This window comes from Mus pahari, chromosome 3, assembly GCF_900095145.1.
Source record: "Mus pahari chromosome 3, PAHARI_EIJ_v1.1, whole genome shotgun sequence".
NCBI classification, from domain to species: domain Eukaryota; kingdom Metazoa; phylum Chordata; class Mammalia; order Rodentia; family Muridae; genus Mus; species Mus pahari.
In genome coordinates this window covers 148,869,377-148,885,660 of record NC_034592.1, presented here as the reverse complement: position 1 = coordinate 148,885,660, position 16,284 = coordinate 148,869,377, and the positions used below count along the sequence as shown (strand labels likewise).

Here is a 16,284-nt window from a genome sequence, read left to right as displayed (position 1 = left end):
CCAGCCTCCTCCTGGGCCCTTCTGGCCTCTGCCTGCGCCCAGCCTCCTCCTGGGCTCCTATGGCCTCTGTCTGTGCCCAGCCTCCTCCTGGGCCCCTATGGCCTCTGCCTGTGCCCAGCCTCCTCCTGGGCCCTTCTGGCCTCTGTCTGTGCCCAGCCTCCTCCTGGGCCCCTATGGCCTCTGCCTGTGCCCAGCCTCCTCCTGGGCCCTTCTGGCCTCTGCCTGCGCCCAGCCTCCTCCTGGGCCCCTCTGGCCTCTGCCTGTTTCCTAGTGACCTTCCCTGGGCCTTCCAGCCTGCTGGTATGACTTTTTTCTTTTTTAGGTGGTGGCAGGGATATGCCTAGGGTCCTTGCTTAGGTGAGACAAGTTCTCACAACTGACCACGCCCAATCCTGAACATCCTTCAGCAGCTCCACCCAGGGCTGTAGAACTCAGTTTGGCTGTTCAGGTCCCACACCCCTTAGGCCAGCAGGGTGGAGTGCATACCTCACTGGGACAACCCCCCCCCCCCCGCACCCTCCAGCCTTGGGCTTTGCCCTGTGCTCAGGGCCCAGCCTGCAGTTCAACTCTGTGTCTTTGAAACATGTATGTCAGCACCAAAAGAAGGCAGAAGGTGTGGGAGCCATGCTCACCCCTCCTTAAAGACTCAGGGCTCCTTTGCTGTGGACACCTGGAGAGGTCCTTGCTGTGGGGACATGCGGCTCTGTGGGATGCCCACGGTCCCCAGTGTGGCACTCCACCCAAAGACAAACCTTCTGTACATGCAGGCAAAGCTGCCTCAGGAGGCATGATTGCACAGAGCGGTCCCCTGGGCAAGAGAGTGTCTGCAGCCTACGGCTTCCCCATCTGCTGCTGGCGGGGCCGCTGACCCCTAAGTTGGGAGTGGATCAGCCTCTTTACCCTGTCTGTTGCGGTTCTTCCGTCTGGAACAGGCTCCAGAATCGGACATGCTCCTCACTCCCTCCAATGCCATTCATTGTCCACCTCTTCCCCAGGGACCGTGATTACCACCTGAAGACCTACAAGTCTGTGGTCCCCGGGAGCAAGCTGGTAGACTGGCTACTGGCACAGGTGAGCACGCGTGGCCCAGACCCTAGCTGGGGACAGCAGCATAGCTGGGGACAGCTCCTTTCTGCTTTCTGTGTCTACAGTGTGATCACACAGGGAGCCCCACAGAGAGGGCATGTGCGGTAGCTGCCCCTGTGCGACAGCTTTCTGTCGCGTAGTGTGGCATCCTTGGGTGTTCCTGATGCTCCGTTTCAGACCCAGCCTTCTCCCTTTCTGCCGTTCTGCTGTGTAGCCTTCTAACTGGTTGCTTCACAGTCACGCCGGGGCAGCCACAGCTCCGGGCATTGCACCCGAATGTAACCACAGTCAAAGGCAGGGAGAGCCGAGCCTTTTCATTTCGTGAAACGTCAAGGGAGGGGATGCCTCACGGTCTCTCCTGGCCAAGTGGTTTTCTCGGTAGATGTCATCTGTTGGGTGAGCCCCACGTCAATGCTTAAGCCGGTCTGTATGGAAGAGACCAGGTGTGTTGAGAGGGACACTGAGTGTCTCAGGATCTACCCCTGGGTGCTTGGAGTAAGGCATACATGCTTGGGTGATGAGTTGAGACTCTGAAGGTCAGATGTATCTCGGCTTAGAGGAACCAGCCAGCCTTGCCGTTGTGAGATCTCAGATCATGGCGTGTCGTCTTATATGACCCTCGGGACAAGCTGGGGTGGCTTGGCGGCCATCCCAGTGTTACAGATGGAAGCCTGGGGCTTAGGTCATGTGACTTGTTCAGAGTGCAGGGCCAGGTAGGGAGTGCTGTGCCACCTTGATAACAACCCAGCTGTGGGATGATGGTGAACAGAGATGACACGCGTGCTGGCCTTCCTCCTCGCTGCCTCCTGCACCCCAGGGCCAGCACCAGCAACTGGGGCGGAGAAGATGGACAGTTGGGGTACCCCAAGAACCCTTTGCAACAGCTACCAGGGCCCAGCAGATGGTGCTGCTGAGAGCCTGGGCACATGAGTCATGGGGAGGATAGGCCGTATGAACCATGCAGGGAGGGGCTGCATATAAATACATTGCGTCAGAACCGCAGCCTGGGGCCAGTGACTGACTCCCCCCTTGGAATCTCGGTTTTCCTGTCCGTGATGTGGTGGCTGGAAAAGGCCAGCTTAGAAAGCCTCCTGGTCATTCATCGGGAAGCCTGAGTCAGCCCTCCTGCCTGTGCCTCAGTTTCCCCTGCCGACAAGGAGTCAGTCAGTGGAGGCACGGAGCACGGTAGACATGGTGAGCAGAGGGATCCCATGTCGTGTGTGGCCTTCGGTCACTCACACTCTCCCCATGTGCTCCCACTGGTCCCCCAGGAAGTCAGGAAGCAAGATGGTGGTGGCTTTCCTGTGCCCCTTTGTGTCAGGCGGGGCTGTGCACACTTCCCTCCCCGGGGACTTGTGGGGGACACCATGACTTTTTGAATGAGAAACTGAAGCAGCCAGAGAGGAGTTAAAGAGCACTGTCCACACTGCTCCCATCCCCCCCCCACTTGTCCTCCCCTGGGGCACTCAGGTCTGTCACCGTGACCTGGGCTTGCCTTGTGTCCTCAGGAGCCTCCTTGGCCCCTGCCTCTGGGGATAGAAGAGACAGGCTAGGCCGGTTCTGAGCTCTTTGCAAACCAAGTAGACTCCAGAGGCTGGCTGTCACTACCTCCCAGCTCTGTGGCTAGAGGCAGCTGCTCTGGATGTGTGGAGTGTCCCGCCCTGTTGCCTCTTCTGTCCCAGCTCCAGTCTTGCCATTCCCCTGCCTCTGGCCTAGGGTCCCTTAGGAGTTGTTTGTTTTCCTTGTGACCCTCACCTAGTAATGCTTGGAGCGCTGAGGATCCCTTAGTCCCTCTCTAAAGTCCTCAGCTCACCCCACAGCCCCTGCGAGAGTCCCTACACCTGGCCCTCACGGCCACTGGAAAAGCAATCATGTCTCTTTGGCTGGGAGTACCCTCCTCCACCCTCCAGAAAGAGGGCCAGGCCTGGCTGGCTATGGCAGCCTTTCCCCTTCTGGACTGTCACAGTTGTGTGCAGGGCTGGCTGCCTGTGTGTCTGGAAGCCTAGGAGCCTGGCCCGAGCTGTCGCGAGGTGCCCCTGGTCACAGTCCTCGATCCAGTCAGCAGCTGGGACTGAGTCTGCCAGCCCGGCTCCCACCCTGAGGTCCTGCCTCCCTCTACCTGGCTAGTGGGGCGATTTTGAAGTTCCAGGACGGTTGTGGTGGCCTACACCTGTCCTCCAAGTGGCGGAGCGTGGGGGGATTTCAAAGGTAAAGCTCGTCTGAGCTGCAGATGACTTAGGTTGCAAGCAACACAGACAGGCTGCTTTGGCAGGGGAGGAGGCGGGAGCCCTGCAGCCAGAGAGCAGACACCAGACGTCAGCTCTGGTCCCCATCCCTCGAGGTCAGCCTGGTCCCTAGTTCTGCTGACACGTCATAAAGACAGAAAGGCCTAAGTGAAAGATGACTGGACCAGAGGCCACATGTCCAGACCTGTGGAACCAGGGTGGCCTTTGGGATAGTTGGTGGCTTGGTGGCCTGTCAGGCCATCGTCAGCCTCACTGTCACCTCCTCATGTGGCTTTGTCCCTGGTGGAAGGGACAGTGGCATCCCCTTTCCTGAGGTTTGCAAAAGCTCCTGCAGACTTCTCAAGTACTGTGGACTTCATTTCCAACATCAGAGGACATGGTCTACAGACGTACAGAGCCAGAGAAATTTGGGATTTGTGTCTCTCGTGAGAGCAGCACAAGGTTGGTGGCCCAGAACAACCAGGGCCGCCTCATGAGGTCTTTGAGGATTCCCCCTCTCTGTGTTTTTCTACTCTGCCACCATTACAGTGTTTTACCCTGAGGTCACATTGTGATTGCAGAAGCACCAGGCATCACACCTTAGTTCCAGGCAGGGAGTCGCCCTCCTGTGGGCGCAGGAGGTTTGCCACAGTGCCCTTACTCCTGGAGGGTTTTGTTGTGTCTCATTGTCCACCTTAACTGCCAGGGAGGTCGTGAAATTGAGGGGAGTTTCCTTAATGGGGAGGGATCAGGAAAGGGCTGTTACTAGGCAACCAGCATCATCTAATAAAAACTCCCTTGTTAGAAGTTTATCAGGAATGGTCCCTAACAGTTCTGGGACCTTGGTACACAGGATGACAAATCTCTGCCCTCATACTTGTGTTTCCCGATGGTAGCCCATCTTAAACGATGCAGTGTTGGCTCCCCTCAGAGCAGCCTCTTCTGTTCCATTTCAGGGAGACTGCCAGACACGGGAGGAGGCCGTGGCGCTTGGTGTGGGCCTGTGCAACAACGGTTTCATGCACCATGGTAAGTGCAGGGCCTCGAGCTTTGCTTAGGGCCTCGAGAGCCAAGAGCTGGCTTTGCATACACGGTGTCTCAGGCGTATGCTTTGGTCTTCCCTGCTCCCAGGTGGCCTGGTGTCCTCCCATGCCCCACCCCCATTACCTTTGTTGGTCTGTCTCTCAGAGAAACTGAGCTTTCCCTTTGGGAAACTCTGACTCCTCCCTGTGGGTGGCCACTGTGTGCCCACCATGGTGCCATATCGTAGCACAGCGGGGTAAACGCAGCGGGGGCTTAGGGCTCGGGGTCTGGCGTGTGTGCATGGTGGTCCTCCCTTGTGTGTCAGACAGACACGACACATCTTGTGTATGCTGATGAGCCATGGTCCGAATGCTGAAACTTGGATACAGGTACAGGGCTGCAGAAGTGTGAGCTTTGTTCTAACTTAGGTTTAGTGAACTTGCTCTGCAAAGGGCCAAGCAGCTGCCACAACACTGGAACAAAAGGGGTGTGGCTAGGTGCCAATAAAACTTTATTTAGGAAAACTGTCCCAGGAGCCATGGCATTCTGAGGGCGATTTGCCTGTCTGTGTCCATGGCTCAGCTCTCTGCTCCCTGTAGGCTTAGCTCTCCTGTGGCTTCAATTTCTCTGTTTGCTCCGGACACCTGGCTGCCTTGTCCCCTCTACTGTTCATTTCCTCAGCTGAAGGGACCAGGCTTGGCCACCCATGGGCCTGTCTCCTTCCCAGAAGCCGCTTGCCCCCTCCAGTGGTGCTGGCCCTGCCGCCCGTCCTCGGCAGGAGCCTCTCATTTGTGGGTGAGGATAATTGTGGTCCACTCAGCCTTGTTCCCGGAAGGCAGCCATCTGGGGAGACTACACAAGGAGGGGTACTTGAGCAGCCTGATGCCCTCAGGGCCCTTCAGGGGAGAAATTGCAGGCTGTACAGCCCCCACACCCTACCACAAACTCAAATATCTGCTAAAATAGGAAAGGACCAAACGTTGGGCTTTGGCTGTGGCAAAGGGCAGTGTCGGCACAGAGTGGAGGAGGCAGGACAGCACCTTCTGCCACGTCTGAACTGAGGCTCAGCGTCCAGGGTGTCTCCTGGGAGGGACTTAGGCAGACAGGGACACGGAGGAGGCTTGCCACTGCCGTCCTGGGACCTTGGCCAGCCTCTCGGTTGTCTACTAGAAGGGAAAACCAAAGTGCAAAAGGTTGAAGTGTCAGATGGAGGGGTTTGAACCCCGGTCTGTGTGCACCTCTCGAAGCTGGGCTAGCAGCCTTGGCTGGGAGGGGAGGCGGGCCTCACCTGGCTGGGCCGGTGACTGGAGCGTGTCCCTCTGTGTCTCCTTGGACATCACTGCTCGAAGACAGCATGGTGACTCTTCCTCCAGCTCTGGAGTCTCCTAATCCCATGTTTACAATGGAGGCTAAATTAGCAGGGTGCTGGGATCCTGGCGCGCCCTGCTCTGAGGAAAGCAGAAATTTGCACACATGTTTGTTCCAGAGCTGGAGTAGGGGTTGCCCAGTTATACACTCACACACAGGTAGTTCCCCTGCAGGAGGAAGAATACTGCCCCCCCACCCCCTTTGAGCAGAGTGGGGTCTGGAGGAATCTGGACTGGCTCTCTTCTCACACGCAGGCCCTCACAGGCTGCTAACTCTGGGCTTTGATGGACCTTTTCTCTTTCCTTCCTTCCTTTGCTTTTTCTTTCTTGTTTTTCAAGATTTCTTGGTGTGTGTGTATGTGTGTATGTGTGTGTAACATGTGGCTGCACTCCCCCATGCACTCCCCCTTCATGTGGAGGCCAGAGGAGGACACTGGCTGGATTTTCTCAGCCACTTTCCACTGTGGTTTTTAAGACAGGATCTCTCTCTCTCTCTCTCTCTCTCTCTCTCTCTCTCTCTCTCTCTCTCTCTTTTCTGAGACAGGGTTTCTCTGTGTAGCCCTGGCTGTCCTGGAACTCACTTTATAGACCAGGCTGACCTTGAACTCAGAAATCCGCCTGCCTCTGCCTCCTGAGTGCTGGGATTAAAGGCATGCGCCACCACTGCCTGGCTTGAGACAGGATCTCTATCTGAACCCAGAGCCCTCCCAACTGGGTCGATCGCTGGCCAGCAAGCTCTGAAGATGTGTTGGTCTCTGTCTCCCCAGCGCTGGGGTTAGAGTCATGTGCTTTACTGGGCATTTATATCGGCGCTGTGGATCCAAACGCAGGCCTTACTGCTCGTACGGCAGGCACCGAACCCACCAAGCATGTCAGGTTTTTAAAGGAGTCAGAGAGCCAAGGCTGCTGTGTGGAGTTCACACATGTTAGCGTTGGCTCGCAATTCTGCTCCCTTACAATGCTCGTCTGGGAGCTGCTTCTAGCCTGTGGCTACCAGTTGGCCAAGGCAGCCGAACCGCTGCCATCTGACCACGGCTGTGTGTCTGTGGCTTGCAGTTCTGGAGAAGAGCGAATTCAAGGATGAGTCCCAGTACTTCCGCTTCCATGCTGATGAGGAGATGGAGGGGACCAGCAGCAAGAACAAACAGCTTCGCAATGACTTCAGGCTGGTGGAGAACATCCTGGCAAAGCGGCTACTGGTAGGAGGAGCACAGTAGGGCTGCTCTGCCTCTCTTCCCTGACTCTCCTGTGGCCTTGGAGCTGGGCAGCTTCAGACAGTGGCCAGAGCAGGGCATGCAGCTCTGAGCATGAGTCTTGGGACAGAAAAGCCATGTCACTGTGCTAGCCAGGACTATATTCCTCATGAAACACTGGGGTTGCAGGAGCTCCTGCCCTTTCATCTACCCCACAGCCATTGCTTCACTGTGCCTCCTGAGTCACCTCCTCCAGCACTATAAATAGCTCTCAGGAGTTTGTGTCATGCTCACATCCAGGAGCCTTGAGTGTCTGCAGTTGGGGACATTTACTAGCCAGGTCAGCAAGGTTGGCATCCCAGCCCACTGAGTCTGACTTCTTAGACTGGGCTTATGGCGAGTTGTCTGGAAGAGGTCTGTCCATAGCCGCTCTAACTGCTCTGGTCTATGGTAATCTTGGGGATGGCAGTTCCCTCCGGTGCTCTAAAGCCCTCCTGTGTAACCCACCACACTTGGGTAAGATTCAGCATCTGTCCTGAGCTCTTCCTGCCTCTCCATCTTTGTTTCCTGGGTAATGCTTTCCTCACTGTCTGAGCCAGGCTAGTCTCTCTCCCTGGGGCTGCCCCAGGGCCTTCCCACCCGCTGTACCTGTTGCCTGGAGCTCTATACCCGTCTGTGAGGTTCTCAGAAGTCACCGCTCTGTTCTCTTACTTTAGCCTGAGCACATTTCCAGTCACGCTGTGGACTCTTTCCTTCAGTCAGTGGTAAATGTGGAGCAGCTCAGGAGCCTTGTAGACTTGGGGCCCCCTACTGCAGGATCCTAGTTCTTGGGGAGCAGGGTGGCATCGTTCCCATCTGGTTGCCGTAAGTGCTTCTTGGGCTTTCAGATCCCGCCGCAGGAGGATGACTATGGCTTCGACCTTGAGGAGAAGAACAAGGCTGTGGTGGTGAAGTCTGTGCAGAGGGGCTCGCTGGCTGAGGTGAGATCCACCGGTGACCATTCATGTGGGGTGGTACCCGAGCTGGGGGTGTCTCCGTGTCTCTTGGGATGGATCAGCTCGGCAAGTCTGAGATGCTGGGCAGCTGGGAATGAGACTGCCTTCCTGGCACGTTCCACTGGCGCCACCTGCTGGGCTCGTGGAGATGTGCAGGGAAAGTGGATGGCTCTCTGCAGGGTTTCTTCTGTCTCTCAAACCCCAGTAAATGGCATCTCAGTTCACAGTTGTTCGCATTCCCGTGGTTACGAAGTGGCCACCCCACTGAGCTCTGTGCCGTCACCACACAGGCTGGCGCTGGCCATTTCTTCCCAAGGGAACTGTCACCCACCCTTGCCTCCTTGGGATTTCATTTACAGCTCAGAGCCCAGCTTCCTGGTGCTTCTAGAACATTCCAGCTTCCTCGGTGAAGAGGGAGGAGGCCAGTGACACCTGTGCTTGTCCCTCCAGATGGCTGGCCTGCAGGCGGGGAGGAAGATTTACTCTATCAATGAGGACCTGGTGTTCCTGCGCCCTTTCTCTGAGGTGGAAACCATACTGAACCAGTCCTTCTGCTCCCGCCGCCCGCTCCGCCTCCTGGTGGCCACCAAGGCCAAAGAGTGAGTGCGAGCCTCAGGCTGACTTGGCAGGTCTCCCTGGGCCTGGGCCTCCTGTGTGGGCCTGTGACCTTTGTTAGTCTAATTCGGTGTCCCAAATGCAGGTGACCAACTCAGGCTTGGGAACACAGTCCCATCAGGGTGGATACAGTTCCCACCTTCCATGGATTCTTGTGAAGTCAGGGGGGTGGGGACAGATATACACTGGGCAGGTGTGAGGTCTGTGCTGAGTTGGTGGTTGCCAGCAGGTACCTGAGATTAGAGAAGGAAGCCAGACAGACCGTGAAACAGTGGAGAGAGACAGTGCAGAGAGACAGTGGCCAGAGAGATGTCACTGGGGATGGAGCGATGGCTCTCAGAGACGACTTCTGAAGGACGAGGGCCCTAGAAAGATAAAGCATTCACTGCAAAGACCCCGAGGTTACATTGTTGATGGCATGTCAAAGGGAAAGAGGCCGTGAGCGGGGTGGAGCAGAGTTGGAGAGAGGAGACATGAGCAAGTCCCCGTGGGTGGCCGCTGGAGAGGAAGGCTTCCCTGGGGCTGTAGGCAGAAGCAGGTGCCTTCTACGGCTGCCCAGCTTGCAGGGTCAGGGTGGGCCACATCTGGACAGAGGTGCAGTGGGCATACTTTTATTTTACTTGTTATTTACTTATTTTATGTGTATGAGTGTTCTGTCTGCATGTACACCAGCACGCCAGAAGAGGGCATTGGATCCCATTAAAGATGGTTGTGANCCACCATGTGGGTGCTGGGAATTGAACTTAGGACCTCTGGAAGAGCAGCCGGTGCTCTTAACCTCTGGCTCCGGTGTACTCCTATTTTAAGGTTAATTATTTGGTATCCTGCTTCCCAGGTACTTGAGGCAAAAGTTGGCTGCCAGCTGTGGAGAGTTTTCAATGATTCCCAATCTGTGGGCGTTGACCCCTTTGGGGGGTCAAACAACCCTTTCACAGGGGTTGCTTAAGTCCATCAGAAAACACAGATATTTATATTACTATTTTTAACAGTAGCAAAATTACAGTTATGAAGTAGCTATGAAAATAATTTTATGGTTGGGGGGGTCACCAGAACATAAGAACTGTTTTAAAGGGTCCCAGCGTTAGGAAGCTCAAGAACCGCTGGTTTAGACCTGTTTCTGTAAGGACAGGAGATTCAAGGAAAAGGTGACAGGCAAGGCTTCGCTACTCGATGCCGGAGACGGAAGTCACCAGGGTTTAATCTCTGAGGACAGGCGCTCAGGGTGGCTCTGCCTGCCCGGTAGACATGGAAGGGGCCATGCTGTGTGCTGAGCACAAAAGCTGCCTAGTAGCTCAAAATGAACGACATCTGCCAATCCCTGCGGCTGGTACCTTCCCTTGGCACCCAGAGCCCCCAAGCTGTGCCTCCCCTTGGTATCCGCCACTCTCTCAGCCCCTGTCTACCTGGGTGATGGCCTTTGGTTCTTTACCACATGCTTTGGGGACCTGGTTGATTGACCGTGTTTATCAGTGTTCTTCTTCTCGGCGCTGATTTCCAAGAGGCCTTGGAGAGAGGGCAGAGTGTTGGCGGGAAGGGACTCCTTGAGGACCCACGCTCCTTTTTCTCATGGCCTGTCTCTGCCCCTGTGCCTGCTAGGACCATCAAAGTCCCTGACCACCCAGAGGCCCTGTCCTTCCAGATTCGAGGAACAGCCCCGCCGTGTGTCTTTGCTGTGGGCAGAGGTGAGCCGGAGTCTGGTGTACAGAGCTTCTTGGGGCCGCGTAGTGGACATGGAGAGCCGCATGCCCGGTGCAAGCGTCTATAGTTTCCCAGTGTCACCAAGGCCATGGTCTAGCTGTGTGAGACCTTGGCTAGAGCCTGAGGCAGGCCAGCTAGAGCTAACGTCTACTGAGCTCTTAGTAAGGACAGCCATTCCCCATGCCCAAGCTTCCAGAGCCCTTTGAAGAGATGCCATTAAGGCCCAGAGAGGTGAAGTGGTGTGTTGTAGATACAGGGCAGAGAGGTAGTTAGAGGTCCCCTGAGACTGGGACCTGCATGGGCCCAGGTCCTCGAGGCCTGTGCATCTTAGGCTAGAGACAGCTGGCTGTTTGTTTCCATTTCTAGACCTGTCCGTTAGCCTAGAGATGCTCACGCCCCACTGCTTGGGACCTGTGGTAAAATTGACAGGGATGGACTGAGCTGGGCAGCTTCATCGTGCCCTGGATTTTCTGAGCTTGTGCCCTGAGGGTAGCTTTGGTCTCTCTCTGCCTCCTGGCTTCAGTCCGTCACCATGCAGGCATGCAGGGTTCCACAAGATAGGGGTCTGAGATACCACGTTGGGCCGGCTGCCTCTGCTTTGTCAGCGGCAGCTCTCTGGTTGGTGACTGGGAGGAGGCACGCTCTGGATGCAGCTGTTGGCAGGGGCAGCTGGACCCTGGCTCTGGCCTCAAGTGCTCCTGTCCCCCAGGCTCTGAGGCTGTGGCTGCCGGGCTCTGTGCGGGCCAATGCATCCTGAAAGTCAACGGCAACAGCGTGGCAAATGATGGTGCCCTGGAGGTTCTTGAGCACTTCCAGGCTTTCCGAAACCACAGGGAGGAGGCCCTGGTAAGCACTTAGCGGAAGGTGGGAGGCTGGGTGCCATCTTGGAAGCCCCTCAGGCCCCTTAGGAACCCTGAGCTGAGCTGGGTGTGAAGGGCCCTTTTACAAATGGGAGTGTTGTGACTTCAGCATGCACTGTACCATAGAAATCACTTGCAGGGTTGGGGACCTGGGTTCTGGTGGAGGTTACAGTCACTCTTCCATCCACATGCCTTCTCTTGACTTTGGAGATTCAGGAGAGATGAGGTTATAACTTGTACTTCAGTGTTGTCAAAGCCCTGCTTCAGAGTCAGCCAGTGGTCCCTCAGTTCCAGAGTGACATTTTGGAGGTCTCTTCAGAGGTGGCCTCATGGGCAGGATCAGGGGACCACCTGTCTTGGCTCATTCTCTGACAGTGGATCTTCGCAGGGTCTTTACCAGTGGGTCTACCACAGCCATGAGGATGCCCAGCTGGCACGAGCCAGCCAGGGTGCCCCTGATGAGGACCCCCAGGAAGATGACCAGCCTGACTCAGGTAAGGGACAGGAAGTGGGGGGAGCTTCAGTTTGGGGCCACCGTGATGGCTGGTCTTCTTTGTACCCAGGTCTCTCTGTCCATCCCAGTTGGCCCCCTTGGTGCTGTGAACAGCTCAGAGCAGGGTCCATCCTTAGCAGCTCACACTGTAGTGACTCTCACTGGGCCGTGGTTCTTTCTGGGACTCTAGGCAGGCACTGACTTGGCTGTTTCAGCTTCTAGGCCCCCCACATGCCTTGGCTCCTGATTTTCTTGCTGCCTGATGGCCTAGCACATTTCGCCCAAGTCCTAACTCATTATCCTTGTGACTCTGCCCCCATCTGCCCGGGATGGTTCCTGTGATGTTCTCAGATACTTTTCCTTATTTTTTTAAAGCAATTTATTTATTTTTATTTCATGTGCATTGGTGTTTTGCCCGTGTGTGTGGCGGGGGTGTTTTGGAGGTGTCAGATGCTGGAGTTATAGACAGTTGTGAGCTGGTGCTAGGATTTGAACTCAGGACCTCTGGAAGATCAGTCAGTGCTCTTACCCACTGAGCCATCTCTCCAGCCCCTCCCATTTACTTTTCATTGGCTCATCAAGAGTTGGTTGCTTGGTTTCAGCCCAAATTCTCCCCTGCTGACAGTGTGACAGACTCATGGCTTATGGGATCAGAAGTGCGTGTCTTCTGCAGGCCACCGTTCTATCACGACCCACCACGGTCCCCTCTAGAGTCACCTTTGGCCTCTTACCAGACAGCTCACTTCCTCTGCTGGCTGTTGGTCAGCATCAGAAACTTAACCTGAGCCTGCCTCTGGCCCGTCCTTATCCTGGATTCTCAGGCCTCTTTAGTCCTTGCTTCCTCCCACGTGATTCCGCCAGCATGCATGCTGTCCATTCGCCATATTTGTTTTTCACCACCAGGGTCCGATCAGTTCCCGCCACCTTAACTGGTACTGGTTTGTTCTGCACCTGGTTTTTTACCAAGATTCTTGCAGCCATGTGCTCAACGTTCTCTCTCTGGTTGGTCCCCACCCCAAGTCCTACCCAGTGTTCTCACAGAATGAGAGCAGAGCCTTCTGGTGGCCCCCTCCCTGCTCAGGGAGAAGGAGAAGACATAGCCACAACCTTCAACGCCAGGGTCCCGGCCAGCCCGGCTCCCAGCACCACCTCCCTCCTCCTTGCTCCATGCCCCCTGCTCTGCATCTGGCTGAATGAATGTGTTTCTGCTCCGACTTCACACTTGTGTGCACTGCCCGGACCACTGCTCTCCTCCCTTCCCTCAGAGGTCACCGCCTCAGCGGTCACTCCGCGTGCCCTAAGTACATACTCCTTCCTGGAGATTCCCACTCCAAGAAAAGTGTGGGCTCAGCCAACTGAGATCTGGGTAGGGTCAGGCAAGCTTCAGGGCTGGCTTACCCCAGCCCCTCTCACTTCTCAGCCGCTCGGTTGGCTTTCTACGTGGTGGCTCTGACAACTTTGAATCCATGTAAGAGAATGTCTCCTCCTTTCTAGGAAAGCAGTGGGGTCCAGACTGGCAGTTTCCTGCTGTCTGTGGAACTGAAGTGGGCAAGAGGGGTCAGCCTCCAGTGGGTCTTGGATCAGCTCCATCCAGAAGGGGCTCCCCTGTGGGTGGGATCGTGGAGCTGCAAGCCCTGGTTGTGTGACTGTTGGCGTGTCCCCGACATGGCCCACTCAGGGGTGCTGGTGGCGGCCTAGCTGCTAGGGCACAGTGCTATTCTCAGTGTGGTTTGCCCCTCTGGCTTCTAGCCCTGCCCCTGCTGTCCCTGGGTCCCCAGCTGAGCCTGCATGAGGACAGCGCTGTGGTCAGCCTGACGCTGGACAATGTTCACTTGGAGCATGGCGTGGTTTACGAATACATGAGCACGGCAGGAGCCAAGTGTCACGTGCTGGAGAAGATCGTAGAGCCCCGAGGCTGTTTCCGCCTGGCTGCCAAGGTCTCACCCCACTCCCTAGCCCGACCCCAGTTGCCCCACTTCACCCTGCTCCATACCCAGTCCTACCCTAGCTCTACCCCCTCAGACTCTGACATGCTCTGCTCTACCTCAAGGTCAGGGGTACTGATTTCCTTTGCCCTGGAGACCTGGCCTCTGGTCCTTACCCCAATGCTCATCAGCAGCGGGACCAGGGAAGATAGTTACTGTTCTTTTAGCCTCGATTTACCCTTCTCCAAAATGGGTGTGTCACAGTCCCAATCTCTTAGGGTGTTATGGTGTAAAAAGGCTCCCCACAGGTAAGACCTCTCTGTCCCGGCAGGACACACGCTCAGAGGTTGTCCTCCCTTCTGCAGATCCTTGAGGCCTTTGCTGCGGACGACAGCATCTTTGTGCAGAACTGTGGGCGGCTCATGGCCATGAGCAGCACCATTGTCACCATGTCCCACTATGAGTTCCATAACATCTGTGACACCAAGCTGGAGAGCATCGGCCAGAGGATCGCCTGCTACCAGGAGGTAGGTACTTGATGCCCGCACTCTGCTTACAGCACCTCAGCTAAGTTCCCCCTGAGCGAGGCTGACCCTGATGGGCTCAGTCGCAGGGCAGGCCACAGGTGGACTTCATGTACGGCAGTATCCAGGTGCTGGCCCAGACCCCAGAGGGATCAGCTCCCCTCTGAGGCTGGGCCTTTGCCTGCGGTGACCAGATGGCCTTGTGGATCTCTCTTTAGCATCGCTGTCAAATTGGATTCACAGGGTGCTCCTGGTTCTGCTCATGTCCCTTGCCCTGCCCTGCCCAAGCATTGTAGAATAAGGAAGTGACCGTGCCTGAACCTCATAACTGAGGGCCAGGAGACGTGGTTTCTAAGACCACGGGGTTTCTCAGCCCCACAGCTGCTGGTAGGCTGTCCTTATGAGAGACACTCAGGGTAATAGCTTCATTCACAGCCATGACTGTTGTTTTCTTCCAATTTGGGAATGTCGGGACTATAGAGTGGCTCCAGGGTATTCAAGGACCTTGCTGAAGCCAACTCATGCTCCCTTGTCCCCTCCCCTCCCCTCCCCCTCTAAGTTTGCAGCCCAGCTGAAGAGCAGGGTCAGCCCCCCCTTCAAGCAGGCACCACTGGAGCCCCACCCGCTGTGTGGCCTGGACTTCTGCCCTACCAACTGTCACGTCAACCTCATGGAAGTGTCCTACCCCAAGACCACGCCTTCGGTGGGCAGGTCCTTCAGCATCCGCTTCGGACGCAAGCCCTCCCTCATCGGCCTTGACCCAGAACAAGGTACCTGTGTGTGTCCATCAGAACTCGTGTTAGAGCTCGCCTCACAGATGAGGAAACAGAGAAATGACTCAAGGCCACTGTCCAGGGTGGGGTTGGTGGCTGTGTAGTCATCAGGGACCCAGGTTCCCGTCTTTCTGTATTACCATCTTTAGTTTGAGTCTTGCACCTTCATGATGCCTCTCGTGGTATAAGATGGCTGCCAGAGCACCTGCCATCATGTCTGTACTCTAGGTAGGGGGGGAAAATATCTCAGTAGTTAAATGTGTTTTCAACAAATGGCAGCTGCCTTCTCAGGAGACCTAGTGCTCTGAGATGTCAAAAGGTCAAATGCACTGCGTGCATTTTCCTGCCCAGAGGTTCAGGCAGGGTCCCCTCTATGTGAGTCTGAGCCTTTTTCTGAGTAAGCTCCCCCACCTTTGCTACAGGCCACCTGAACCCCATGGCCTACACCCAGCATTTTATCACCACCATGGCTGCCCCATCCTGGAAGTGCACACCTGCTATAGACGAGGATTCCCAAGGCCAGGGCCTCAATGACAGCAGCTATGGGTCAGCCAGTGGTGCCCCAAGCCATCAGGACCGGGGCCTGAGCTTTCTGCTCAAGCAGGAAGACCGTGAGACCCAGGACGCATACTTGCAGCTCTTCACTAAGCTGGACGTGGCCCTCAAGGAGATGAAGCAGTATGTCACCCAGATCAACAGGTGAGGCCTGGCCCCGGGGCCCTCTCTGCTGTCTGGACATCACTGGTCATAGCGGCCATCCTGAACACCTCGGGTCCTGTGCAGCGTGCCTGGGCTGTCCCTACCAACTGCCTGGAGCGTCTGCAGCAACAGGAAGTCCCTAATTCTCTAGGGAGAGCTGGCTCTAAGGAAGTGAGGCCGGTAGGCAGTATCCTTATGAGGCTGAAGCCTGTGAGATTCATTCTCTGTGTTAACACTGAAGCAAAATGGGCTGCTGACAAGGTGTCCCTGTCACCATAGGACATTGTGGTGCATACAGCAGCCGCCAGCTCTGGGCAGAGATAGCTCCACTCACGACTCAGCCTCAAGAGGGAGGCAGAGCTTAGTTAAACAGTACCTTAGGGTGACTTTGGCTAAAGCCAGGGACAGGGCATTCTTTATAGCATATAGCAAATAAACATCCAGGCTGTGAATGGAGGGAAGAAAAGGAGAAGGAGGAGGAGGAGAAAGACGAGGAAGTGGGGGACGAGGAGGAAAAGGAGGAGGAAGAGGAGGAGGAGGAGGATGAAGAGGAAGAAGAGGAGGAGAAGGAAGAAGAAGAGGAGGAGGAGAAAGGAGGAGGAGGAAGAGGAGGAAGAAGAGGAGGAGGAGGAGGAAGAAGAAGAGGAGGACATAGATGAGGAGGGGCAGAAGGAAGAGGTGGAAGGGCGGCAGGAGGAGGCAGAGGAGGAGGGTCAGGGGGAGGCAGAGGAGGAGGGTCAGGAGGAGGTACAGGAGGAGGCAGAGGAGGAAGGTCAGGAGGAGGTAGAGGAGGAGGGTCAGGAGGAGG

General features: G+C 56.0%; 1 protein-coding gene across 1 annotated transcript in view; it reads left to right on the top strand.

Moving 5' to 3' along the window:
• Positions 1-16,284, top strand: part of Prex1 (phosphatidylinositol-3,4,5-trisphosphate dependent Rac exchange factor 1) — a 57,597-nt gene that overhangs the window by 22,317 nt on the left and 18,996 nt on the right. The window contains exons 9-20 of the mRNA XM_029536294.1: positions 996-1,071; positions 4,268-4,340; positions 6,758-6,900; positions 7,782-7,874; positions 8,340-8,488; positions 10,101-10,186; positions 10,912-11,048; positions 11,451-11,556; positions 13,305-13,492; positions 13,846-14,007; positions 14,564-14,774; positions 15,200-15,476. Of these exons, the coding sequence (XP_029392154.1) occupies positions 996-1,071; positions 4,268-4,340; positions 6,758-6,900; positions 7,782-7,874; positions 8,340-8,488; positions 10,101-10,186; positions 10,912-11,048; positions 11,451-11,556; positions 13,305-13,492; positions 13,846-14,007; positions 14,564-14,774; positions 15,200-15,476 (1,701 nt within the window). The remainder of the gene's footprint in view (positions 1-995; positions 1,072-4,267; positions 4,341-6,757; positions 6,901-7,781; positions 7,875-8,339; positions 8,489-10,100; positions 10,187-10,911; positions 11,049-11,450; positions 11,557-13,304; positions 13,493-13,845; positions 14,008-14,563; positions 14,775-15,199; positions 15,477-16,284) is intronic.